The 27,939-nt window shown below is 48.8% G+C and overlaps 2 protein-coding genes and 1 non-coding gene across 4 annotated transcripts in view; 2 read left to right on the top strand and 1 right to left on the bottom strand.

Moving 5' to 3' along the window:
* Positions 1 to 302: 302 nt before the first annotated feature.
* On the bottom strand, positions 303 to 6,995 carry LOC135818209 (filaggrin-2-like). Its single transcript, XM_065331562.1, has 5 exons — positions 6,283 to 6,995; positions 4,494 to 4,630; positions 3,567 to 3,710; positions 2,802 to 2,882; positions 303 to 2,238 (listed from the first exon to the last, which is right to left on the bottom strand). Exons 1-5 carry the CDS (start codon positions 6,466 to 6,468, stop codon positions 1,017 to 1,019), a joined length of 1,770 nt encoding a protein of 589 aa, XP_065187634.1. The 5' UTR covers positions 6,469 to 6,995; the 3' UTR covers positions 303 to 1,016.
* Positions 6,996 to 20,449: 13,454 nt separating this feature from the next.
* The window catches only part of LOC135818208 (protein MFI-like), a 15,400-nt gene continuing 7,910 nt past the window's right edge, over positions 20,450 to 27,939 (top strand). The window contains exons 1-5 of one of the 2 annotated variants that reach the window (XM_065331561.1): positions 20,450 to 20,837; positions 23,186 to 23,365; positions 24,054 to 24,141; positions 24,688 to 24,741; positions 25,361 to 25,550. In XM_065331561.1, the coding sequence (XP_065187633.1) occupies positions 23,346 to 23,365; positions 24,054 to 24,141; positions 24,688 to 24,741; positions 25,361 to 25,550 (352 nt within the window). In that variant the 5' untranslated portion in view covers positions 20,450 to 20,837; positions 23,186 to 23,345. Of the gene's footprint in view, positions 20,838 to 23,185; positions 23,366 to 24,048; positions 24,142 to 24,687; positions 24,742 to 25,360; positions 25,551 to 27,939 lie in introns of both variants that reach the window. The other variant, XM_065331560.1, reaches the window with a different exon arrangement.
* Positions 26,410 to 26,483, top strand: Trnan-guu (transfer RNA asparagine (anticodon GUU)). The gene has a single exon. It is a non-coding gene; the product is annotated as a tRNA-Asn (tRNA).

The raw sequence follows: 27,939 nt of genomic DNA, 5'->3' as shown, positions 1-27,939 counted from the left end.
TTCTGTTACTGACTGGCGTACATGTATCAGTATTCCTGGCACCGTTGCTTGCATCAAGACTCAATGAGTATGTACTCTTGCATGAAAACACATGCACAGACTCTCATTGCATGTTGGCTGCAGTCGTGTAAGTGCACGGATGGCCGTTCTGTCCTTTCGGCGTGCGCTCTGCGCTGCAATGTACTAGTACGGAGCAATCTCCCACTGTCACAACTGGCTACACATGTAAGCACAGAGATAAAAACAAACTAACGTTTACTTGTACATGCACGCACCCACCACCCACCAGACAATCAGCGCACACTCCATAGTATGCATCGCGTGCAATTGTCAGTTTTGTGCAATAAAATGGCAGGAATCCTCAAGACAGCATCTCAGAGCTCTCGGCTTAGCGCGGACTGTACAGTGGAGAAAAAACTCAGCTTCACAGAATATAAACATAGACCGGAAATTCATATTTAATTTGGATAGATTTCGGGAAATCAACAGCTATATTGATAACTTTCTGATCATCAAATTAGAAACTTTGTAACATAGCAAACTGACGCTGCACTGTAGTTTACTGTCATTGTACTGATCTGAAAATATAGAGCTGGGTTTCAAGGATCAAGTTGTCATGGTCATTCAGTGGTTTGAACTCTGTACAGTGGGTGGGTTCGACCAGTTGCGGGAATGTCTGACAGGTCAGAAACGTCTTGTTTGGCTATGGCATTATTTTGACAAAGTTCCGAGTGGAAGACTGTAGTGTCTCCGCCATTGCAATGTAGCACTTAGCAGGCTGCAGTGTATGAGTAAATGAGTGCAGTGATGATAATGACAGGATGCCTATCCGGTTCTGGTGCTGACGGAGCAAGGAACTAAAATGACATCATGCGTGTATTATTGCCATGGAGATCTAGATAGCCAGTACAGCCTACAGGAGCAGTTTTGCAGGGCATCAATGAGTGCAGTGATGATAATGGCACGATGCCTATCCAGTTCTGGTGATGACGGAGCAAGGAACTAAAACTACATCATCACGCATGCACTATCGCGATGGAGATAGCCAGGACGACCAGCAAGAGCAGGTTTGCAGGGCTCGACTGGGCGGCCGCGGCGCGAAAGTCGCTGGCCAGCAGGCGGATGACCGGCTGTCCGCCGGTGCTCGACTGGGAGTTGTAGCACGCCACCTCCTCGTCGAGGACGTGCGACAGGCCGCGTATTCTCCCCCGTCCGGCCATGAATCCGTTGCCGAACATTCCGGGCCCACCGAAGCCACCACCCATGCCAGGACCGCCGGCGCCGAAGCCGTTCATACCGACACCTCCTGCCATGCCATTCATTTGCTGACCGCCGCCGAACATTCCACCACCCATCTGCTGCGGCTGGCCAAACTGGTTCCACTGGCCTCCACCGAAGCCTTGTTGTCCGCCGAAGCCTTGCTGCTGTCCGCCGAACCCTTGCTGGCCACCGAATTGTCCACCACCAAACTGTCCGCCGAATTGTCCACCGCCAAACTGCTGGCCTTGATTCCACATGTCCTGGCCGAAACCACCACCTCCTCCGAACTGCTGGCCACCAAACTGGTCAAATCCGTTGCCGAACTGCTGCTGGCCGAATTGATCCTGCTGTCCCCACTGCTGCTGTCCTTGATTCCAGCCACCTCCCTGTTGGAAGCCTCCCTGTTGGCCCCATTGGTCCTGGAAGCCTCCTCCCTGGCCGAACTGGTCGAATTGTTGATTCCAGCCGCCGCCCTGTTGGAAGCCACCCTGTTGTTGTCCCCATTGGTCCTGGAAGCCGCCTTGCTGGTGTTGCTGCTGCTGCTGCCAGCCGCCTTGTTGTTGTTGCTGTTGCCAGCCGCCGGGCTGCTGGAAGCCCTGGCCGACGTTGGCGCCGGGAAATCCCATGCCGGGCATCTGCTGCGGTTCCAGCGGTCCCTGCTGTCCACCCATCATGCCCATGCCGGGCTGCATCATTCCACCACCACCGCCTTGCACCATGCCCTGTCCGCCGGGCTGCATCATTCCACCGGGCATCATGCCGGCCTGGCCCATTCCCGGCTGGCCCATGCCGGGCTGACCGCCGAACATGTTGTTCATCATGCCCGGTGCAACACCCATCGGCCAGTCGTCGCGGTCAAAGTCCATGAACTCTCCCCACTCGTCATCCAGGCTACTGTCGTCAAACTCGTCGTCCAGGTCTCCCAGCGTGTGCTCACCGTCGCGTGCTATTGCCATGGCCATGGACTGCAGTGTACACCTGTAGAGAGATACACACCCATGCACATACACACACACACACACACATACATGCACACACACATACACACACACACACATGCACACACACACACATACACGTACACAAACGGTTGATTGCACATGTCTGGATATTGTTCATCCCTAAGAGTGAACCTTTAGAGGGTAACAGATAGTGTTTGCATGGCCTCCGCAGCTCTTTGAAGTGGTTACTGCAAATATACAAAATTTCGGCGCTGCCAAATTTCGGCACTTCACAATTTTTGACATTTCGGCGGCGATTTATTTTCGGCGTGGGGTAGAGGGCATAGTATAGTGCGACAGATGCTGTGAAAAATTTCATCGGCGTTATAATTTAGGTGTTTTGGGTCGGTGCCGAATGTAGCCGAAATTAAATAGCTGCCGAAAGTTTGTATATTTACAGTATGTCTCAGACAATCAGCTTCCTTGTCACAGCTAGCTCTCATCTGCTTCAGCACCAGAAGCAACTAATAGTTGACTAGATGTCTTGCGTGATTGATGCAGTGTGTATGCGTGTTTGCAAGAACCAAGAAGATGACTCACCTCTGAGGAACGCAGACGTCCTGTGCGCTCACAGCGCCATGCTGAATGAGAATGCTGCGAGTGCAATACTGGCCGGTAGTTCTGCAGTCACAGTTCAGCACATCAAAGAGTAATAGGAAATACCATGAAGACTCCGAGACTCCAACACGGAATATGACATAGACCAATCACTGAGTTTCCAATACATGTACAACTTTATAGAAAAGAAAAAGGACCAAGGGACTACAAGTTACGCTATAATGTCCACTAACACCACCAGCACCTACTAAACAATCAGCTGATGCGATAGCATTGCACGACACTGACCGACGGTACTGACGTTCTACAACTAACTGGCAATCTCCATCCGAGTCCAGACATGTACTTAAGTATAACTGTTTGTAATAGATTGGGTCCCTCTTGTTGTACGCATATAGCCTGGTCGGGTTTGGTATAGGACTAGTGTAGATCTTACTGTAGTATGTGAATGATGTCATGGTGATGTCATGGTCATGTCAGGGTGGTGAATCAGTGGAACCGCTTATGGGCACTATGCAGTATGCAGAGCGAGTCCGCGCAGCCGCTTTATGGATAAGGGAACAACGTATACAGCATGAATCGGGGGTTTCCGTAGTTTTGCTTGTGCTAGTACACTACACTGATTATATCCACTCCCATATTCAACACTAGTGTATTATCTGGAACGTGGACCTCTATTTTATTGCACGCCTCATTTACACACCAATTTTAGTGGATTTTTCAACTTTTCACTTTGAGTTTGCTTACCGTAAGCAGTTCTGCCTGAAGTTTGCGGACTGCGTACCGACACATTGCCGGGCGCAGTTTGCCTGCTCCTGCTCGCACTCCATGTCGACAAACTCGTCCAGGCACTGGACAGCGTCCACGCGAAACCTGCAGTGTCGCCGTAGCCTGCACATCAAACCCGGACAGACAGAGTAAGAGAGAGAGAGAGAGAGAGTGTGTGTGTGTGTGTGTGTGTGTGTGTGTGTGTGTGTGTGTGTGTGTGTGTGTGTGTGTGTGAGAGAGAGAGAGAGAGAGAGAGAGAGAGAGAGAGAGAGAGAGATAAAGAGAGAGAGAGAGAGAGAGAGAGAGAGAGAGAGAGAAAGAGAGAGAGAGAGAGAGAGAGAGAGAGAGAGAGAGATAGGATAAGTACACGGTCGTGCACACATGCACGTGGAAACCAACTAGCTGTGCACACACAGTGAAATCTGTCTAAGACACCGCTCAAGGGACCTTTATGTCGGTTCCTTTATTGGATTGGATTTTGGTACTAGTAATTATTATTACTATCCCACTTGGTTTAGACATTCTGTATCACAATTTGTGTGTTATCCAAAAAAAAGGATCTTAGCTTTAATAAAAATAGTACCATTGTTAAGAACCGGTTTCATTCTATGACTACACTCGTACGTGGGTTATCCGGATCCCGAAATCACGGGCACTTTGGTCTACCGAGCACCTTTTGGGTGAGGTTCAGTGGAAATATTACTACTTTTTGTCACCTTTGTGGAAATAGTGACGTCATATGCCATAATTATATAGGGCCTTTCCCCATCAAAATGTATGTGATTCGGAGTTACGGACATTTCAAAGTTACGGGGTAGTGCCCGGTCCCGGACCGCCCGGATAAACGAGGTATGCGTGTACGTGTATGTTGTGTGCTTGTTGCAATGGTTTCTGTCTTGCTCTCACCGTCCTGATGTGACGCCGCGGGCCAGGCAGTGCTGCCTCATCTGCACGAAGCACTGCATGGCGGTCATCACGCACGGCCGGTCCGGTCCCGACGTCGTCGACTCCTGCAGCGTCTGATGACCGCACTGTCCGCCAGGCTGGATACATATGCACAGGAAGAGAAAGACACCAAGCAAAAAACAAACCTTGCTAGAAATGATATCATGATCTTGAGAGGTTCGGACACAATACACCATGTTATCAAACAGGTCATTTTCAGCCTCAATGTGGATTATAATTTAATTGCAATCGCACTGGAAGACCTTGCAGCTTGCATGGCTATGAAGGTGTTGGAGAGATACACAGGTCACTATCCATAAATATCTTCATGTCAGGACAGGAACAGCTATTTCCTCCAGGGATATTCAGAGTGCAAAACTGAACACATCTTCAGAAGTTGACACAAGTCATCAATGGAACAAGGCTATCTTCTTGCTTTTACTCCGAGTGTCATGGTTGTGCATCAATCTTCAGACAACAAACACTTCTTCAAAAACTGACGTAGAAAGAAGAGGTATGAGATGTTCTACTGCAGAAAAACGGCATCCATGAATGACATGGTTTGTGAGTGCACTCCGAGTCTGGTAGTGTGGGTGCGTGTGTAACTGTGTATGGCCTCCGAAAACACCTAGATGGTCGTTCAGTTCACTGAGGAATACTCAGAGCCTCGAGCCAGGAGTCTTCAAACTGCATGATTTCACGTGTCGAAGACGGAGCAACGAATGCAGTCTTGAACCATGGCGCACAGACAATCCACGATGTTTTTAATTAGTATTTACCACTGGCACTAGCAACTCTCCGTCGCGCCCCATCACTCGGCTAACAATGGGTGGTGGTCATCGTCAAGCACTACACGTGCATTTGTAGCAGCAATTCGGCTATGGGCCATCGCCTCTCTCAGTGAGACGATTGCAGCAATCATGACCCAAACACTCGATCCAGGACGCGCTAAATCTTTTGCAGAGGAATCTGGACACGACAGTCCTCAATTCGCACTCAGCGATTGTGGGAAGCTCTGTATCGATGTGTCGATCATACTCAAGCTCAGGTAAATTTTTCACCTACGTGTAGGTCCCTCAGAAACAAATTTGGCGAACGACAGTCGGTGACTAGTCGAAGGAAGAAGTAACGTTAGTTAGAATAAAAAGCAAACAGCCGTTCCGGGGCCCTCTTGAAAAATTCGCATCGCACGGACACGCTGCTAAGCGACGTTTCATCAGCCAATGTTCGGAGCAAGGAAAAGGCGGATTGCAATTACAATTTATCGGAATATTGTCACCATACTGTGACCATAGGCATAAGCCACGGCGCAGCAGGCTACAAAACTACATCGTGTGACAGAAGTTCCTGGACGGACTTTCATCAAGCAACAACAACTCCCCCCCCCCCCCACACACACTCTCACTTTTATTGCTCTGTTCCTTCCTTTTTTTCCCTCCCTGTGCCGATCATCCCCACCTATTTGCTCCCATGTAATTGGGCATCGGTCTCTTTGGATGTGCGAATTGAAATAAACAACACAAAACACACGCACACACACTCTCTCCCAATAAGGTCGGTGGGACATTTTAGCAGATGAACTCTGACCCCGTGCGCTTCTGATCCAGGGAACGTCCCTGTAGGCTGGATGCAGACCACGCACTCTACAACCAGTACACGAGACGACATGCATGTACATCGATCCGTACATCTACCTGTATTCATTTCAGAAAACAATCGACACGGTCGCTTCCACTTTCCAGTTCCTTACCATCGGTTGCTGCTGCTGGTTGAAGTCTTGGCCGCCGACTATTCTCGAACATACGAGCAGCACGAGAAAGCTCCACATCGCGGCACTCCGCACTGGTGATGCTGCATCCCGCCGACATGAGCAACATTTCACACTGTCACTCGACATCCTACCCGCTCGGCCAAGCCAGGGTATTCCAGCCTTCATGAAACGGCCCACACGGCCAACAACTGCTCTCGAATTCTCCTCGTATCGAGTCCTTTAGGAATCTCACTCCACTCGAAAAAGGGAACACCAAACGCTACGACACCAATCGTTCATGTACTGAGCATGTATTACAGAAAGCTGAGCACTCGAAGTGGATCAGCGATGCGAAGAGCGTCGAATTCTTCTGCACATCTCCATCCGATGCTGGGTGAACAGCTAAGAACGGTTGCTGATCGTCACACGCTCACACGCGGGTACGGGGTATCGACACAGAGATCCTGCACACAATCTCTTGTCTTGATCACACTAATCAGCCAGTAGGCAGTAGCCGTGGTGGCAATACCAGTCCTTCTCTCCAAAGCCAGTTCGTTGGGAAGTCAAACGCCCATGCAGCCGCTGCGATAAGAAACACTACTTACTCTTTCGCTTTCGGTTTCGCGCTCCACTGCTGGCTTGAGGGTGGTTCAAAGGCAGGGCACAGGGTCAGAGCCAAAATCATTCACCAAGCCTGCGCGGAAATCGCGCATTGATCGACGTAAATCTATCTGGAGCGCCAGTGGCAGTACTTCGGTTGGCCGTGCATCAGTGTGTGTGGTCGACGTCGTCGGGAGAGCTGGAGCAGTGGAGGCGGGTGCGTGCCAGCTTCGCCGTAGTCACAGGCTGACATAGAAACCGCGACCGGCTAACGGCTGTCACATTAGGGCCTGTGCTATTACTGGTCGTGATGATGGTGATGATGATGGCTAGGCTAGGCTATGATGGTTCACGACCTCAGACAAATCACCCTCGCGTAGATCTTCAATGTATGTACAGTGATGCGCAATGAAATCCGATCGTGAGAGCCAAGTTTGCGCCCTGCGCCAGTTCATATTCCAGTGTTGGCAGGTCTGGGGCTGCACAGCGCCCGGCGTTGCAGCGACCCTCTTGATCGGATTTCATTGAGCAGCACTGTATGAAGCAGTTACAGTCATGCATGTGGATTGGGTAGATCTACATAATCATTGCACTTCTAAGCGTTCATGTAACCACTAAGCACGCACGCACGCACCCAGACCAGTACTAGTAGCAGTATTGTGAGATACATCGATCATCGATACACATCCGGCCTTTATGCCATGGCATGGGTATGACTATGTGCAGAGAGTCAGCACGAGCAGGGCAAGGGATACAGTCATACTCATAGTCATACTGTCATAGACTCATAGTGTCATACACACTGATCTACACGATTCATCTTTCACTGTTGGCAGTGTTGCAGTGTGGGTCTACTTACTCGCCGACGTCCCCACCGGCACAGTCGTGTTGCACGTCCTGCTGGACCACCTCGGCACTGGGCGATCAATGCCAAATACGGCGCTGCGCCGGCGTTGTTGGTTTCACTATGTTGAGCGCACCGGGCGAGCCGGCGGAGAAAACGCATGCGCAATGTCATTTCGACGGGATGTGAGCGCGATCCAGCATCGGGAGGACTGAGTTGCATCACTCGACCTCACGCGCCTCAGCTCAGTTCTCGACGCTCGCTACAACTGGTAACCCTCTGGCGGTATACGTATTTTAGTTGTTTTTCTTCTCGCTGATGGGTTGGCCGCGTTGCGGATGAACTCCCAAGCGATCTCCCTGTCAGAGGGACGTCTGGGTGGCTAAACGTTTCTCGCCGGTCCCTTGGACAACCTCAGTGTAGACCATCATCACAGTCATCCACGGTAGTTTGTAACACGGGCTTCCTGGCGTGTGGCGTGGGATTATTGTTCTTGGCCATTACGGTCATGGCCGTGTTCGAGCGTGTGAAGCTTCCTGGAGGATGAGCAATTTGCTGTGCACAGACAAAGAGAAAGCAAACGGCACTACATGTGAATCGACTTGCAATGGTGAACATACAGATGATGATTGATGTACGCGTACATAATCATTCCTTGAATCATAATTACTAGTACAATAGTTTATACGTGTACATGTACATCTGAGTCCGTGAGCTACGATGACTGGGCGTAGATCTAGTATGCACCTGCAGACTTGCAGTACTACAGTGCTGGCAACTGAAATCCGACCCCTGAGCGGTGCGCTCACATCGCAAAGACCCAACACGGGATAGCAAAACTACGAAATTGAGACCGCTAGAATGTGGACGCACCGCTAAGGGGTTGGATTTCAGTTGCCAGCACTGTGTAGTACTGTACTGACTGCTGGCTAAGACTAGCTTAGGTAGGGATGGGTCAACGCTCATACCTTCTCCTCGACCCCCTCCCCCCCTCCCCTCACCACCACCCACTTCTGTACGTAAATCTATAATGCGGTTTTGTGTCACTCGCATACATGCACTTGTGTGTGCAAGCGCAAGTAGGCCACTGTGTTGGTACACAGCTCTACCCAAACAAACGAGCCAAAACATGTACGTCGCTGAGTGACGTGCTGAGAATATACAATTACTTTGTTTTGGTTGAACAGATCTAATTTCGGAATCCGTCACCCTGCATGCTGGGAGTCTTTTTTAATGTACAAATTTGTTAAACTCCAAGCTTCGACTTTGATGAGTTCATGTATGTGACTGAGAGACTAGGAAAGAGAGAGAGAGAGAGAGAGAGAGAGAGAGAGAGAGAGAGAGAGAGAGAGAGAGAGAGAGAGAGAGAGAGAGAGAGAGAGAGAGAGAGAGAGAGAGAGAGAGAGAGAGAGAGAGAGAGAGAGAGAGAGAGAGAGAGAGAGAGAGAGAGAGAGAGAGAGAGAGAGAGAGAGAGAGAGAGAGAGAGAGAGAGAGAGAGAGAGAGAGAGAGAGAGAGAGAGAGAGAGAGAGACAGATAGACAGACAGAGAGACAGAGAGAGACGGAGTTGAGTCGATGAGTGTAATGTTTCACCTGTTTGTCGGCTACCAAGCATCAACATCGTCTCCACTCCTCACTATGGGAAGGTGCAAGACATGATAATGGTAGTGAGGGTTTGTAGAAACAAGGACGTGTAGGATTTACATGAAATCATCAATCTATTAAATGCTACTGGAAGAAGAATGTACGAGCTTCCCAACGGCCGAGGGGAGCAGGAGAGAGGTGGAATCTTTTTGAACAACTTGAACATGTTGTGCTCAAACGTGATGAACGATGACAACACCGATTTAGGGATGTTTTCCAGAAACTTTGTTTCAGCAAAACGCGGTTTTTGCTTTCCGCATTCCTTACACTCTGCAATGGCCTTTCATAGAATGTACATGATTGTACACGTAGTGTTTGAGTCTTTACTCGACCCCGCCCCCACACACACCACCACCAAACGAGCTATGGGTGTGTGTGTGTGTGTGTGTGTGTGTGTGTGTGTGTGTGTGTGTGTGTGTGTGTGTGTGTGTGTGTGTGGTACATGGCGTGTGTGTGTGTGTGTGTGTGTGTGTGTGTGTGTGTGTGTGTGTATGTGTGCGAATGCGTCCTCCTTCGTTTATCTGGGGTCTGCCATCACTCCGGATGCCCATTCTGCAAGCGACGCGTCGAGGCACTTGTCACTCCCCTCACGTGCCTTTCCGGGATGCGTTTGCGGATGTGACCTTTCCTTTCACATGTGAATCGCCGCTTGTATAACGCCTGTGTGGTGACAGAGGCACTGTACGCTTCAGAGTGCTGGTGCCCTTTGCAGGGTGACCTCCCGCACCTTGATACCTATTTCCACCACTAATGCATAGATGCGCATCCTGTGTGTTTCGCGAACACAACAGTGGGGGGGGGGGGGGGGTGGTGGTGGGGGGGGGGGGGGGGACGCATCACCATTCACCAATGAGCAGCTCCGAGAGATGCGGGGTGATCCATGTCCTGCGGGCTTCGGAAGCGGAGGCTTGGATGGCTTGGCCATGTGTGTAACAGTTGCAACTTACAAGTGCAGTGATTATGTCCAAGCTAACAAACGCGCGTCCAATGTAATCTATCCGTCTCTGATGCGGGCCAGAAACATGGACGCCCTGCCCTCACTCGGATGACGAAATCTGCGATCCATGCCTTCTTTGGCTTTCCGCCGCGAATTTCCACTGCAGGGCTCTTCGAGAGACTCTGTCTTCCTACCTTCGAGGACGCCCTGGCAGAGAAAGTTCTAATAATTATTCGTTCGTCGCTGCATCCATTCCATGGCCGTTCGAGTGTCCTGCTTCGGAATTTATTACGTCAGAACACAGAGTGATCGCACCCGTGGAGCTGACCAAAACCTATTGCAAGTACATGTACAATGTACCCTTCTGGCCCCGTCCTTCTGGTAGAGGTACGATCCAGCTCATTGGTGCCATTCTCTGGAACAAGCTACCGCCCATGATGCATTGTGAACCTTGTCACACGCCCATTTCTGTGCTCTCTCGAAAGCGTCGAAGTATTCAAAGTACAGTTGCCAGCATGCACTGTAGAATGAAGTAAGTTGGAGACACCATTGCAGCTGTAAGACTAAGAGGATTGCCTGATGAGTCCAGCGGGGAGGAAACGTGCGTCGCAATCGAGCTGTGTCGTTGCTGTGTCATCTTCTATGTGCCATGCGCTACTTGATGTACCAGCCTGCTATGTCGGATACCGCCAACCATGCATCGACTAGGCGCCATGCGCGAACTGATGGTGGTGGTGGTGAGAAGGAGAGCTCTGTGCCAGAACTTTGCAGCCTAGAGAGCGTGTGTGAGCAGGCCGCGTGTATTTACCGCCATATTGCCAGGTGTGTCTTTACCACCATATTTATCAACCATGTTAAAGTATTCAAAGTAGGTCACTTTTTTATCTGTTCACCAATAGGCAATAGTCCATCCTTTCTTATTCTGTGTAAGATGTTATCTGATCAAATCCTATCCTGGGTCTTAGGAAATGCACTGCTTCGACATCTCATCGGTCATTTACACTCAGTGTATTCGGTTTTTAAGTTATTTCACTTGTGATTTTTTCTCCTTCCTCCCCACTACTATACTATTAAATTTGTTATGCTGCTCAAATGTATAGAAGGAGGCGCCATTGCATGTTTGGGGTGCGACTTTAAATAAAATTCAACAACAACAACAACAACAACAACAACAACCACAACCACAACCACAACCACAACCACAACCACAACCACAACCACAACCACAACCACAACAACAACAACAACAACAACAACAACAACAACAACAACAACAACAACAACAACAACAACAACAACAACAACAACAACAACAACAACAACAACAACAACAACAACAACAACAACAACAACAACAACAACAACAACAACAACAACAACAACAACAACAACAACAACATGTGTGACAGTGTCAAAGGTGAGAACAACGAGAAGGTGACAACTTGCCAGTTGTATGTAAACTGTTACATTATGGCTCGGATGCCGGATGTTCGTTTGACCAAGCAGCTGTTGTTTGGCTTTTCACCGTCGCCTCGGCCTGCGTGTGGCCCCCGTCGTCCCTGGAGCGATGTGATTTCGACTGATTGGTTCGGCACATCGGCATTGCACATCTGGCCTGGCATGAGATCGCTCGCGGGATCTGTCTGCCGTTGTGCGAGTACGCATTGCATGCCCTGTACAAATCTACGTACTGGCACTGAGTGAGCTGTGTCAGGGGAAACAAGAACTTCACTGACTGTAGAGGAGGAATCAGAGTCTGATCAATGCCAAGTAAAAACCAGTACAATGCACGGCTTCATACTCCATGCAGGTTGATTTTACAAATTCTAAGACCTATGTGTCTATATCCTAAGTCTATGTCCTAAGTCCACTGATGTCCTAAGTCTACTGATGTTCTAAGACCTATGTGTCTATGTCCTAAGTCTATGTCCTAAGTCTATGTCCTAAGTCTATGTCCTAAGTCTATGTCCTAAGTCTATGTCCTAAGTCTATGTTCTAAGACCTATGTCTCTGCTTATAATTATTATAGCACTTCAAAAGTATGCTACCAGTATTAAACACAAAAACACTCTCATAGCCAGAAAATAATTTCTAAATCGCTAAGTACACAAGAGAAAGAGATATTGGAAGCTGTGTCACAACTCTGAATTCCACGTAATACTACAATCATCAGGCAAATGATGGCTCCACAACTGGCAGCCTGAACATAAGGGGGGTGGGGGGGGGGGAGCAAGGTGAGAAGTACTGAGGGGCATCAGCAGCAGCTTTTGGCCTGTTCATCAGGAAGTAGTTCCAGCTCCACCATGTGCGCTGTCTGATTTTTACAGTACGTGTTAGTTCAGTGCTGCACTTCATTAGTGACTTGTCGTCCCCGGGGAGGAGCAACAGCAGGCGCTGCTTGGCTTGCCTGCTGGCGATCACCGGGATCATTGGTGACCAGCAACGAGCTGGGCTGGTCTTCCCGTCGGCCCGATGCGCCCCGCTCGTCCAGACTTGTTCCTCGTGGATTCCGCGCTGCCTCCAGATCGGCCGATCCGCTCGTGACGGTGCAGCAGAGCGGGTGGTGCTGGCTAACTTCCCAGCCCCACATCATGGTCAGTATGAGCCAGCCAGCGGCGACGAAAGCGCTGTCCGCCGCCAGTGTGTAGCCGGCATTGTACTGGCGAGCGCTGAGCGGCATCCTGCTCACCTCCCGCACCAAGCTCTGCCACTTGGCGTTGATTAGAGACATCATCGAGCAGGTCAGCAGCAGCAAGAGGAGCGATATCGACAAGCCGACACGTCCATGCGACGCTCTCCGCTCTGTCACTGCCGTGTACAGGATAAGAACCACGGCAAAGAACAGGGACGAGCAGTACGTAGCCAGAACGGCACGGCACATCGAGGAGCTCGGCTCCAGAATACAGTGGCCCGCCAGCGCGGGACTGTCGTCATCCCAGTGGCCATCCTCAGCTATCAGTACCACGGCGAGCAGCGATCCGACCAGCACGTGCAGCAACACGATCAGCCTCCAATTCCTATGCTTTGGCGTACGCGCTTCACTTTGCTCCGAGGAGTCCTCCGCCTCATAGTTCCTACAAATGCACCAAAATATCGCGACTACTTTCAGCAACACCGCTGCCGAAGCCAGGAATGAGAATACAACAGCCACGATAAGGATGGTCTTTCCATAGTCGATGCTTCCATGCACCAGTCGGTTCGCCTGCACAATGGACGATGCAAGCCACATCACGAAGAATCCAACCGATACGAAGAAATCCACGATACTGAGCCAATCTGTTAGCGAGAGATATTCTGGAAAGCAGCCTTTAAAGCGACTGAAGAACACCATGAATTGGTAAACTAAGGATAAGGCTGCGGTTGCTACGACAAAGTTGCACGCGGGTCCGCTCTCTGCATAAATGCATGCGCTGTTGCCATTGTCTGGGCTTGACGTGCCATCGTAGTTTGCATTGAATAGCATTGCCAGGACAATGGCAGACCAGATCTCTAAGGTCACTTCAATGGCGAATATGTATGCGTAGTGTTTCTTCAAGCTTCCGCATGCGACGTAATCTCCCGCAGTTGCCACTTCCCCGGAATCACTCGCATCGTGAGGCTGGGCTGTCATATCCTTGAACCATTTCAACATGATTACCAGGAGCAGCAGGGCGCTCAAGAGGTGCAAGGCAATAACGCCACCTCCACCATACCTCGCACCGCCAGTCAACTTGAACTCGATGCTGGGCGATGCGAGAATGACTAGCCAGTTCCTGAGCACGAGGGAGAACGTTGCAAACTGAAGGCCAATGAGAGTGAGGATGAGAATCATCCGGCCCACATCAATCAGAACGGGCAATCGCTGTTGACGCACTTTCAGCATCCAGTTCCTTGCACTCACTTCGAAAATCAAGCACGGCACACTGAGCATCGCGACGATGTTGCAGGCACGGACTGTCGTGCAAGCGGCATCCGGGAATGTCTCAACTTCAACGTGAAACAAGCATGTCGAGTTGTCGCCCACACCGCTGTCTATGCCGAACGCACCCACGATGTTGGTGGAAACGACAGAGAAGACAGCAACAGTGGCTAGCATTGCCACTTCGGGAGCGTCGAACAGCTTCTGTTTCGTCCACATACGCAAGGACTGCGGTGGCAGTGGAGCGGAGTCTTTCATGGCGCGCTTGGCAATCACAATGTTCGTGATGCCCATGATACAGGTTAGCAGCGTGAACGCCATTCCCGCCCGGGTTGTGGCATCCACAGATGTTATGCCCGAGTCATGGTAGAACGTCACCTGCAGGATGAACGACACCATGGCCAGAACAATGGCGGATATCTCAAAAATGTCCGGCAGGACAAGCAAGCGGCTGTTTGTCACTCTCCAAAAGAGCTCCAGCATCAGCAACATCACTCCGACCCCCAGAAGCATGATACTGAGCGCCAGCAGTCCGTTGCAGCGGTGAAAATTGCCGTACAGGCAATAGTAACCGGACTCGTTCGAGAATCCATTGGCGCTGCCCGTGGCGATCGTTGCCGAGGCCACCGCGGCCACCAGCACGTACACAAGTCGGCATAGCAGAAGGGCGCCCTCGACCCCAAACTTCATGGGCGTTTGAGTAGCCTCTCCCGCCATCCTACTTGAAATCGCTTCGTTTGGTTCGAACAGGATAAAATCATCAAGTCGCACACGCAATACAAACAAATTAATTGCTTGGAGCCGAGCGGATCACATTCGAGGGTCCACAACACCTCCGCTGGTTCTTCTTTGAAAGAAATAATTGTTCTTCATCGTTTACAACTGAGCCAGCCACACAGCCATGGACCATGTCACACGGGCATGTGGACGTGGAGTGCTCGCTATCATAATGGCATGTTCGCTGGCACGCTATAGGGTTTTCCGGGCACGGTGTCGAGCCTGTCGCCGAAAGTCTGCGCCATGCATCGGACGCAGACTACACGTGTAGAAACTTTTCCTTGTTGGACTTTTCATTGCAGATCGTCCTCCCCGACCATGTACATGTACTTGTACTGCAGCCCACAGTACAGGTACATGTAGCTAGATCTACACGTAGAGCTCAACCTGAAACAATGCATTAGGTATTAGGCTTAACAACAAAAATTAATAAGCGTGCAAGATTCTTCATGCTGTAGCAGCAGCCTCAGACGAATGAAAATAATAATATCACAGCCGAGCGGGACCTCTTCTGCAGGCTTTGCGGCTGCCACGCGAAGAATCCTGACATCATGCGTATGACAATGAACAACCTATACCCGGAAAAGTGTCTACCGGTATCTCTCTGTCTTCTTGCAGTAGGCCTTGACGGATTATGCTAGCATAATTTTTCGCATAATTCCTACCAAAATCGAATCATCGCATAATTCGAGGCAAATTGCATACGAATCGCATAAAATTGTAATAATCCGCCTGTTCGCATCAAATAGACCGATCCCCTTATTATACTGGGTTCGAGCACGGGGGCAACCTCACTCGCGATCGAGCTAGTTTTTGAACGTGACAGCATCTTTGACAGTGTGTTTCAGCTTTGTTTTGGAATGTCTTCTGCTTAGCTCAAGTGGTTTGCGATGGCTTCGAGCGGTGCTGAACCTCCTGCTGGTAGGAGCAGAGTCTCCGAGAGAGACATGGACTGTGATGCAGCTGCAGGATTTTTTCAAGGCGCGGGAGGGAACGATCTCGGGCCAAAAACAGGAGTTACTCCAGAGGTGAGTTTTTTTGTTGTTGAAATATTCGAATCGCGAATCGTGGTGTGAGACTTATTTGTGCCCAGGCTACAGCAGACCGTATTTCTTTCTCCTTGAGATCGGTGCTGAAGATAATAGTAACCTTTTTCTGGTCTGTCTTTTCCTCTCCAGAGCCATCTTCTATGAAGGTAACCGTGGTGCTGCCAAGTCGCGATCAGCAGCCCTGAAGTGGAAAAATCGATGTTCCAACGATCTGGTTGGACATCAGCCACTAAAGTACTTCTGATTTGCCTGTAGTGACAACAGCAGCCATCCTTGGACACCTTGCAAAGACAGGAAAAGCCACTGGTGGAAGCGACTGCTATGAGGTGATGATAGCAGTGGTGATCGCTGTTTTGTCAAGTCGAAGGGCTAGCCAACCCAGAGGAAGCACTAACAAAACCGATGAGCAGTGCGTGGTATTTTGTTGAGCGTGAAGAGCTAGAGGAGGACAGTGCAAACACATGGAAGGAGTGGATGGTGTTTGAAGAACAGTGTGCTGTGTGCCGGCTGGTGGTGATGGTGGTCTTTGTCAGCATGTATTCGTGCTGCTTCTTGTGCTGGAACACTTTCTCGCCCAGGAAGGCAGATTGCGTGCTCCCTGGCACTCAGTCGGCAATAGGGCATTTGTTCCAGGACCATTACCCCAGAGCCAGTGATGAGTCGTACCTTTGAAAGGTCGAAGCTTGCTGTTAATCGCAAGCGTAGCGCAGTGGATTGCTCCCTCTTCGAAGTACGAGGGCCAAAGCTTGCCGCTGTCTGCAGTAAAGTGTGTGTGCGGTTCATTCGAACCTATGAATATACCCCCCCCCCCCCCCTCTCTCTCTCTCTTAGGAAGACTGCATGTTCAGAGTGAACTATTTTCTAGTATATTTAATGTGAGACGGGCTGTTTACGCCCAAGATCAAGATACATTTTTTTCTGTTTCTATACCTTCCTAATAAAGTACATTGTGACAGAGCTTTAGGTCATACTCCGCTGTTCTACATCCTCAACCCGCCACCACCATGCGCTCTTGGCCGAACTAATGCACGAAGCATAAACACACCAGCACAGCAAGGACACTTCCGTTGACAGATATTGTTTACGCCTCTAGACAGCTGTTTCGTTTCTTCGAGCTCATCGTTAGAGGAGGATAGTAGCAGGATATTGATGATGATATAATATAAGATGATAGACGGTTTATGGTCCGATATTGATGTTTGGAGCTCTAAGAAAGCAATGACAGTGATTGCGAAATGGATAATAGTATCATGATTATATGCCAGTCTGGTAATGCGTTGTACTGGTGGACAGTATTGAAATCATCGATGCAAATATTGGTATACCTTGGTTTCAGTATTGGAAAAAAAGAGTAAGAGAACCTGGTTGATTTGGTTGCATCTGCGACTGGCTACCGGGTGTTGTGATCAGCAATGTTACCATGGGAGAAAATAAGAGCGCAAGGAGCTGTTGGGTCTTGTTGTGCCATGCCGGTGCGAGAACCCTAAGTGCATGGCAAAATAGAACTGTTTCATCCACAATGCAGAATGTCCTGCGGTACATGGCATTGATGACTGAACATCTCGCCAGCTCGCCCAAATGGGGATCATGCCCAAACGGAGGAACAAGACATCTTTCCAGCTCAGCTAGCTATATACCGTGAAACGGATGATTAACTTGTGCCACGCATGCCAGCTTCTGTTCCATTCGGCCCAGGCTTAGACATATCAATGCCAATAGCAGCTGATCCTCCATTACATGCTCATTGGCGATTTACGGCCACCTCCAACTGTATCCGCCGTCCCTCAGCTTCCGTCTTCGCAGATCTGGCGCGGCGCAGTACATTTTCTCGGCTAGGCTCAAAGAAGTCCCACAGAGCGGTCCAAACACCTGAAGGCAAACCAGTCAGAAACTGGAGCGGCTCAGAGTCTTTATTATGTTATTGTACGTAAGCTGTTTTTCGGCGTTCTTCACCCCAGTCCTCACATCGTCCAACTGCTCCACGAGCTCTACTTGCTGCCAGCTCCTGATGCAGATGCTGCACTTCCATTACAGGACCCAACTGCACTAAGCCAGGTTCCCTTCCAACTCAAAGTACCGTTGCCTCTCAGCAAAATACTGGTTTGGGAGCATGAGGAGCTCGTGATGCAGACGCTGCATTTCCATGACCGAACTGCACTAGGCTCAGCAAATACTGTTTTGCGAGCATGGGGAGCAGGGCTTCCAGACTCCACTCTCTTGCGAAAAGCAAACCTGGTACCGTTGGACAGCTGTTTGGGTTCCTGGACTCATCCTGCCCTTGTAGAGCTGGGCAAAACGATTTCGATTTCGGGATCGAAAAGATCGCTGCAACTCAAATATTCAGAGTGACCCTAAAACTACGTCTTTCCTCACGGGGCATAGCCTGGATCCGCTCGCTCCAGGCCGCTGTGGCTCCACACGAGGAAAGGAGTGAAATGACTTGTTTGCTTCGTCCTCCTGTTCTGACAGTGAGGAACGCAGCAATGATCCTGAGAAGGCATCCTGAAGTCGTAAAAAGGAAGACGTCTAAACAAAAACTAAACAACTCAAATCAAAAGTCGTTGTGACATTTTTTGTAGACAGGCTTGCACTGCATGTAGATTTCGCGTGCTCTGCACTTCGCATGCGAGAAGTCGCGCACACAGCCGAGAGGTGAGGTTGGTCGCGTGTGTGCAGCAGCAGGATCCCACGCGACTGCGGAGTTGCCCCCTTGCTCGAACCCAGACAATAATAAGGGGATCGGTCTATTCCATACAGTTGTACATGTTCTACAAGTACAAGTAGATGCACAAGAAAGTTGTAGGTTTCTCCCTTGATAACATGTCCAGTCCACTACAATCAGTGATGGTCGTAGCTAGGTCGGACGGTGCGTTGACCCCGTTGAACTTTTGCTACTACAGTACAACGCCCTCTACAAAAAAATTCCCCTGTTGTTTTGCACAGAACCATTAAGGTCCATTATGCATTAGCAGCATATGTGAGCATAATGTGGCATAATATGATAACTTTTAGCATAAAAATAGCATAATTCTGCAACTTTTTCAGCAATGCGAAAAGCATAATTTCACGAAAATATTAGCATAATCCGTCAAGGCCTATCTTGCAGACCCCGATCTGCCAGCAGATCTGTAGATCTACCAGGGAGTCGTAAACACACCGGTAATCCGTATACCTGTGCCTGATCTGTATGTAGTTATCCAGGGTGATCGTGGACCCAGAAAGGCAGAATGCCTGGCAGACTCTGCCACAGACTGACACTGTCACTGTCAGCGAAGGCATTGCTGCTACTGACAGCCGACACTGCAGTCCGCTGACCTGGCCCGGCAGCTGGCCGGCTAGCCAGCTAGCCTTTCAATTTCATGTACAGGTAATTGTTGTTGTGGCGCTCACGCGTATATGATTATTATCGAGTCCTGGTGGTGACAGTCAATTTTTTCTTCAGACTTTCCCGTTTGTGTCTTTCCCTCAGTCAAGGTTTGGAGGTGACAGCGTTGTGAATGACCGAGGGTCCTCTACGTCTGTTCGATAACTGACTCACGCTGCTATCTCAGTATCTGGTATTCACGAGGTGTTTGTCGCGCTGGAAGCGGAGTGTCTCTGTAAGTTTGTATCCCTGGTGATGTTTGTCTCTGGACAGCACTATAATATAAGTGGTGCTCTTCAGGCACAATCTTCCTCAGCCTACTCAAGCTCAACTGATGAGGGGTGAATTCCCCGAAACACTGTGTATTGAGCAGGGAGTGGTGCTTTCTTGCAGGTTTGCCGAGTCGAAGGTTCGATGGACTTCTCGTGTTCTCTGGATGGCAGTCGTGAGTCAGTCAAGTGTCAAGTCGTCGGCGGAATAGAGCGAGCACCAGTGTGGGAGCAAACCCATTCCTAAACAAGATAACAATTACTAGCATTATTAATTATTATTTATAGCAAGCGTCGCATATACTATGATATAGCAAGGGTTCGTCACCATGGTCACGTGTCATCTCACTGCTACTACTAGTACTACTACTACTAGTACTACTAGATCGCGCAGTTTGATCAGGGAGCTCCCCCTGGAGCCAACGAAGGACTAGGTTGCGCCACTTCGAAGTTCGAGTCTTGTCGTCTACTCTTGACCTGCTGTGACACGTGGAACCACCATGCATACCAATTATTTAATATTACCAGGCGCTAGGCCCGGCCTGGGACATAATTAATTTTATAATGACAATGGTCATGTAGATCTACATGGTGGAAGCTAGGGAGTCGTGCGAGCCAAGCGCCAGCTCTAGCTAGCTAGCTGCCATGGCGCCAGCGCTTTTTCGAAGCTTCCACATAACAATCAGGTGTAGATCTGCATGACACGTTGATCTACTTGTAGAAACTGAGAAAGAATGGGAAACTGAACTGCATGCTGTATACGTAGTAGATCTATAATGTTGTGAAAATAATTATTAGATTTCTTGTAGCCGCTGTTCGTCACGACCGCGAACCGTTGCACCGTCAGCGTTCTCGTGTGTCTTGTTAGTTTAGTTTGTATTGGACTAGTGTCCATCAGGGCAATGCCATTGCTACTCCGATAGGGTCAGCGCCGTGGGATAAGCAGACGGGAAGTCAGGGTCGACCTCATTGATCATTGTGAAGTAACAGCTGGCTGCATCTTGCCTTGGACGCGCAGTAACAGTTGGCTGCATCTTGCCTTGGACGCGCACACGGGAGAGAAAGACATCCAGTGTCGCTGATTATAAACTCTTTCACTCTGAAGTTTCCCGGGAAGAGCTAGAGAATGGCTCAACGCGATCTGTTTGGCAAGCTTGTGGGAACTTGCGATCAGGTAAAGACGCGAAGATCATTGCTACCTGCTGTAAAAAAAGTGTTCGCTGGTAGATAGGAGTGGGCTTACCAAGGGCTTACATAGGATTTACCGGTACTCGGTGGTTACTGGAGGACAATATTTGGCGATGCAGTTTCGACGATGATTGAGAACAAATCATGAGAGTAAAGATTTGCCGTAATGATTGCACCGTTCATATCAGAGCGTGTACGTGGTGTACGTGTGTCGGTAGGGTGTAAGCATACACCATGTTACATGCTATCAGTAGTACCAAGAGTAGATAAACAAGAGTGTGCAACTCCGCATCTCTTCTGCAAAATATGCAGATACCACGGCCCATGGCGGAATTTTTGTTGATATCACCTTTTTCAGAGAACATGACGTGTGTCGCACAGAGCACTCGCGTTTTGTCGCAGAGCAGTGTGAGAGCACGTGCTGGGCACTGACCTTGTAATGTTAAGCCCGGCTAAAGTGCACGAGGCAAAACTTCGCGAAGACTCGCAGTGCATGCGTCGTACAGTATGACTCATGATTTCCAGAAAAGATGGCGTCGACAAAACATTCCGCCGTGGGCCACACCATCTCGAGTTGCACACTCTTGATATTACAGGTCCGACTGATTTACTTGTCCGGCTGGTGCACATCATCGTCGTCTATTGAGAAAGCATTGGTACATCCATGCTAGTGATACTCACGGTCCATACGTACGTTACCAGCTGTGTCCTTCCTCCTTTCACCGTTGATAAAATCATACATGCAACTGTCCCCGGGGAAAATTGCGATTCCACGGCCGCGTTTTTTTCCGCGTTTTTTGCGATTTTTTAAAAGACCGCGTTTTCCGCGATTTTCCCCGCGTTTTTTGAACTTTTTTGTTGCACTTCACGTACACACAGTGCACTGTTCGGTCAGCAACGTCTCATCGTGGCGGCTTTTTACTCAAATATGACGAGTGCTTACACCAGAGACTTGTAACTGATTGATTTCACTACATACTCACTGAAAATTGCCGCACATCAATATTATTCACCGCATATTTACCGCAAATTCACCGCAAATTATGCCATATTATGCCGCGTTTTTCCCCGCGTTTTTTGCGATATTTTTCCGCAATTTTCCCCGGGGACAGATGCAACTTCTCGGCATTTACGTTTGGCTGTCCCCGGGGAAAATTGCGGACAAAAATCGCAAAAAAACGCGGGGAAAACGCGGCATAATATGGCATAATTTGCGGTGAATTTGCGGTAAATATGCGGTGAATAATATTGATGTGCGGCAATTTTCAGTGAGTTTGTAGTGAAATCAATCAGTTACAAGTCTCTGGTGTAAGCACTCGTCATATTTGAGTAAAAAGCCGCCACGATGAGACGTTGCTGACCGAACAGTGCATTGTGTGTACGTGTAGTGCAACAAAAAAGTTCAAAAAACGCGGGAAAATGGCGGAAAACGCGGTCTTTTAAAAAATCGCAAAAAACGCGGAAAAAAACGCGGCCGCGGAATCGCAATTTTCCCCGGGGACAGGTTTGGGCGGGTGATCCTTAGCACCAGGTCCATGTGCCATATCTAACCAGGGTATGGGTGCGCTGTGCGGCTACAAGTAGGACAATGCTATGCGTATTGTAGAGCTTTCGTGCCACGAGAGATGGATGTACATGTATGTGTGTGTGTGTGGGGGGGGGGGGGGGGGGGTGGGTGGGTGTGTGTGTCCCATATGGTGCAGTGGTATGTGCAGCGATTTCCAATCGATAGGTTGCGGGTTCGATTCCCGACGATTATGGTCACACACGTCTTTCTTCTCTTTCTCAGACTCTTCCTGACTTTTCTTCCATTCTCCTGAGTGGTTACCAACAGCCAGTGCATGCCGGAGTATGTGGTGTGATGTGTGTGTGCAGGAAAAAAAAGAAAAAGAAAAAAGACCGAACAAAGACCAAAAATAGGGATTCACTGGCCAGAAAAAGTCACTTCAAATAGCTGTATGGTGTAGACCAGGCTGAATAGTGACAGTCAATTCTTCAGCCTTGCAAGCTGTTGAATGGTGCAATCCCAGCACAAGTTGCCATGGCTTCTGCCGTAGCATTGCTATCATCGCCTCCGGCGATGGGCGTCAAAGGTCAGATGTGTGTGTGTGTGTGTGTGTGTGTGTGTGTGCTAAAAATAGTGGCGGTCAATTCATCAGCCTTGCAAGCTGTTGAATGGTGTAATCCCAGCACAAGTTGCTATGTCTAACATAGCTGTTCGCTATCATCGCTTCCGCGATGGGCAGGTCTGAGGTCTGAGGTGTGTGTGCATGCATATACATGTATGTGCGTGCTTTCAATATTATGACCTATTTTGCTTCTGCAAACGTACAGCTGATCTGAGCCCTGGAAAGACCACATCAGAGGCATCTAACCCAGTGCATGATCGACATGACTGACCCAGTGAGACCTTCAGGGGAGGCCAGCTGCGGCCCCAACCCCAGCGCTCTTGCGGACTACAATCACCAACAACTCGCTGCGCTGTGCATCCAGAATGCCTGGAGAGCGTACACGGTAAATCAAGTTTAGAGTCAATTTTTAGTACAGTTAAACCTTTCAAGGCGACCACCTGTCCTAGAAGACCACCTGTCCTAAAAGACCACTGAAACCAGTACCAATGGATGGTATTTCTAGTCAAATGACCCTGGATAGGGAGACCACCTGGTTACAGAGACCACATTTTGAAGGTCCCTTGAGCAGTCGTCTTAGACAGGTTTCACTGTACTTGAAATCAGTGATACAATGGTTGTCTACTCCTCCCCTCCATTCACTCTTCAGCCAACTACAACTAGCTACTATGCTGCTTCTGGAGGAACTGGACATATACATATGGGGTGGAGATAGCAGTTTCTGCTCTAGGATTTCAAACCAACCGGGTACAGGTGTACCTGACACAGTTCTTGCAACCGGGTCAGCCCCGGGTACATTCAAGTACTGCAAATTGTACATCAGCGGGTCTTAGGACTCCTCTATTGAGTCCCAACCGGGTCACACGTGACCCGGTGTTCATTTTCCAAGCGGGTCCAAGTACCCCCCAACTGGGTCGCTGACCCGGCTCTGGAGCAGACACTGGATAGACAGGAATGAAATAGTATGGCAGTGAACATGTAGTTCTAGCCTCAACAAGCATATATTTCCAGAGTAAAGAAGCGCATCACATCCCTGCTTTATCTGTGAAATCATCTTGTGGTGTTTAGTACAGGCGGACGTTCGAGGTCTATCGTAGAATACTGTCGCACCGCGCGGCCGGTGATCCAGCGAGGATGCTGCGTACCATCAACCCGAGAGAGGTAGGGTGGGTCCAGGCAACATAGAAGATCCTCAAGAACCAGCTACCAATGAACTCAATACCATGTACTGCAAAACAGTTGCCTTTGTGAATGTTGCAAACCGGTTTTGCTAGTTCACCAAATGTCCTTGAAAATGCCTATGAATAGTCCGTCTGAGCATGCACACGATTAAACAATCCTGACATCGATTTTCAAAGTGCTTTACGATTCGAAATTTGGCTATTTATCGAACACTGTAAAACATATAATTTTAGGTGTATCAAAATTTCGGTGGCAGGGACCTAACAGCTGTCAGGTGTATTTTAGAATTAGGTGACCAGCGCTCCTTTCACATACAGTGCATACTCTAGTGCCTTTTAGGTGTAATTTAAAATTATGTGCCTGGTTTCTCTACCGAAGTCACCGAAATTGAAGTTACACCGAAAATTGCATGTTTTACAGTATGGTCTTACAAGTGTGTTATGGCCCTGGACAAGTGTTACCAGTGCTTAAAGACTGAACTGTTGTTTGCCTGTGCTACATGAATGCATCTGCTAACTGCAACAGGCGCAGCTCTTCGACAAAGCAGCTGGTGTCCACGTGAAGTTCCGTCTTGGCGGGGTAAGGCCAGCGGTCGTTTGCATGGCAAGTGATTGGGTCAGTGCAGGGAGGACTATGCGATGCCGAGATGGTTAGAATTTAAGAATCCGTCAAGAGATATGATCGTGTCATACCATAGTGTTCGGGGGCGAGCATCTGATATACAGCACTTGGTGTATACTGTAGAACCGGAAAGTCTGAGGAATCACAAAGTCTAAAGTTTTAACGACCATTTTTTCCTTTATTTTTGAAGAAACGTTATCGCGAAACCGGTTTGAGAAGTCTGTGTAAAGATTCACATACAGATGGGTGGCCAGGTAGCCATCGTTAAACTTTCTGCACGTTATCATGCCAAAATTACAAAAACGTTAAGCTTTTTGGTCATTCAACTTTCCGGTTGTACAGTATTTCAAAGCACTAGTTGAGGGGAATAGAACACACATGAGATCTTGATGAGTATTCGGATACTGCCTGTGCATCCGTGTATTATTAGTGTGTCGGTAACGCAGACTCTGGCAGTATTCATGAAGCCTTGGTGCACAGGTGGCCATGAGGCCACATACTGCATGGTGTGCCCACTACAAGTGCACAAACGCAGCACATTTGGGTTAATGATTTCTATGCTCCGATTTATGCCCAGGACACGTTTCCTCCGGCGATCTACTACCGCATTTACACGCACCGTCCAGTCGAGGACATGTGTGCCAACAGTCCTAAGGACTACACCAAGTACGCAGGCAAGCAGCGCACGGCCAGGGAGCAGAATCTCAAGCTGCCAAGCGGCGCGGCAAACGGTGGTCGCCCTGGCAGAACAAGGCCAGATTGGCAAGGTACGGTAGTCCTTTTAGATGGGCCGGAACATGGGGGGGGGGGGGGGTGTAGAGGGGAAGAGATGAAGCAGAGGAAGAAAGGAACGTGGGGAACGTGAAACGAGTAGCTAAATATCAAGGTCACAGTTAGGTGAAGCAGTAGACCAGGATGAGTGGTTAACAGCGATTTAAATTCTGGATGCTGTGCACAGCTTACAGTAGTAAAGCACTGATTCGTGGCAAAGTTTCCGATTTACCTGCTCACCGACCATGCTGTGAACCAGCCGGGCTAAGCACCGGATACTGTAAGACATGTTATTATAACGAGTCGCAAATTTAACAATTGGCCAAAATTCTTAGGTTAACGAGAGAGTATGAAGAAATGTCATTCGTTAAAACATTAGATTTACTTCCTCGTCATATGTACATGTCTTACAGTAGTCTACTGTAGAAGAATAAAGCATAACATCAAGTTGTACATGGCATTGTATGACTAGACTAGAAGTGAAGGAGGCGAAGGACAGGACGCTATGTTATTTTGCCAAGTTCTCTTGTGCATTAACATGCCATGATTGTTCTACCAGGTTTGCATGAATGGCCACTTGAGTAGCAGTTTCCACTACTCTTTCTACGAGTCACATAGTATTATATAAAATAAAATAAATAAAAAGTCAGATATCTAGTCACATGATCAGTACGTGAACTGTTAAAAAAAAGTCGATTTTCCTGCGTGCTGGCCCGGGAATCTCGATTTTTGTCTCGCCTCCTGCGTGGGGAAGTTCAACCATGCAAAATTCAAGCTGCGCCCACTTGCAGATAGCCCAGTGGAGGAAAACTAAACATACTACATGCATGGAGTATTCAGGGTGCTCCACATCCTGTCTCCGTGGCGCAATCGGTTAGCGCGTTCGGCTGTTAACCGAAAGGTTGGTGGTTCAAGCCCACCCGGGGACGTGAGCTTCTTTTTGTTCTCTTTTTCCATAGGTATTGGTGTGAAAACCATTGTCCAGAGACAAGAGAATGCAAAGATGATCACTTTTTCATTGCCGTTGTTTCATCATGCAGCTTCATCCGCGCAATCCGCAAAGTAGAAACCACACTTTCTGTGTATTTTCAAACTATCTTACGGATGGAAGTTTGTGCAGGGACCGCACTCCGACCAAGAATTTATTGAATACGACATAATGTCATATCATTATTGACAAATCGGACAAAAGACAAGCAAAAAGTGGCTTGTCAGCAACACTGGCTCACACTCAATCATTCATTGAATCAATCAAGGAAGCAAGATATTTTTTTAAAGACAAGCAGTTGAATTTACCGGTACTGGTAGAAACACAACCCGGCAGTTGACAACCAACGGACGCCGATTCGTTTCCCAGAAACACTTTTCTCCAGAATTCATCAGTGACTACTTCTGGTAGATGATAGAGAATGAATGAAGCAGCTCATGGTAGTAGATAATAAAGCTACTACATGTGTAGGGAAGAACGTCCCGGCCGTACTTGCGGCACTTGCGATAGCGCTATGGGCCGCCATCTGCCATCTGCTTCATCATCTTAGTCATTCAACAGCAAAGAAAGTCTACATGACTGTGTAGCCTCCCTTTCAATACCTCGCCTGCGACCAAACGCAACGAAGAGGATGCAAGGTTCTCATTATGTGCCTTATCAGAAAGTCCTGCTCACTGAACCTAGTTTTAACAATGCTTAGCATTGTTGCATCAGCTTCCCACTCGAGCTGGCGTCAGGGCATGACACACCAATTGCACTAGTGATGGTGTGTGCGAGGACACACATAACATTACCAGCTTACCTTGGCCGTCTAAGAGAAAGGCCGATGCGTTGTTTCCCTGGGCCTGCGTGTCATGATTCTAACATTGCTTATAGTAGTTGTCCTTCAGTGTGGCCGAAAGCGGCGTTTGCCACTTCCACTCGTGATTGTAGTTTTACGGAAAACCAGGAGCGTGCCTCCTGGAGGAATATGGAACAATGATAAAACGTCACGCCACGAGTTTGGATCATGACCTTCATTAGCCGTGATGACTAGAAAGACTTGCCACGGCTAACCCAGTGTCACGGTCTGTTGCATGTTGCCCAGGGCAAACAGGCTGCCTGTCAAGAGTCAACTTATATCAGCACTCAAATGGAGTATCAAGCTGACGATTAATCACAGAGCACACACCGCACACTGCCTGTCAAGAGTCAATATATATGAATACTGAAACGGAGTATCAAGCTGATGATCAATTATCAAGCAAACAGACTGCCTGTCAAAGTCAACATATAATACTCAAATGGAGTATCAAGCTGAGTCACGGCCTGCTGCATCCATGGTAACTTAGTTTCACTGAGGGGCGTCGGAACCGGTGCGGCAGATGCGGCCAAAGCCGCACCAATGATTTCATTAT

The sequence above is a fragment of the Sycon ciliatum genome, chromosome 5 (assembly GCF_964019385.1).
Source record: "Sycon ciliatum chromosome 5, ocSycCili1.1, whole genome shotgun sequence".
NCBI classification, from domain to species: Eukaryota; Metazoa; Porifera; class Calcarea; order Leucosolenida; family Sycettidae; genus Sycon; species Sycon ciliatum.
Note: the sequence above shows the minus strand (reverse complement) of the source record. Positions and strands in the feature narration are given on the sequence as shown.

Coding starts and splice junctions, on each gene's coding strand:
- LOC135818209 (XM_065331562.1), bottom strand. CDS start 6,468: ATGAAGGCTGGAATACCCTGGCTTGGCCGAGCGGGTAGGATGTCGAGT. Junction 3,711..4,493: donor CGCGGCGTCACATCAGGACG/GTGAGAGCAAGA, acceptor TTTGATGTGCAG/GCTACGGCGACACTGCAGGT. Junction 2,239..2,801: donor GACGTCTGCGTTCCTCAGAG/GTGAGTCATCTT, acceptor ATCTCTCTACAG/GTGTACACTGCAGTCCATGG.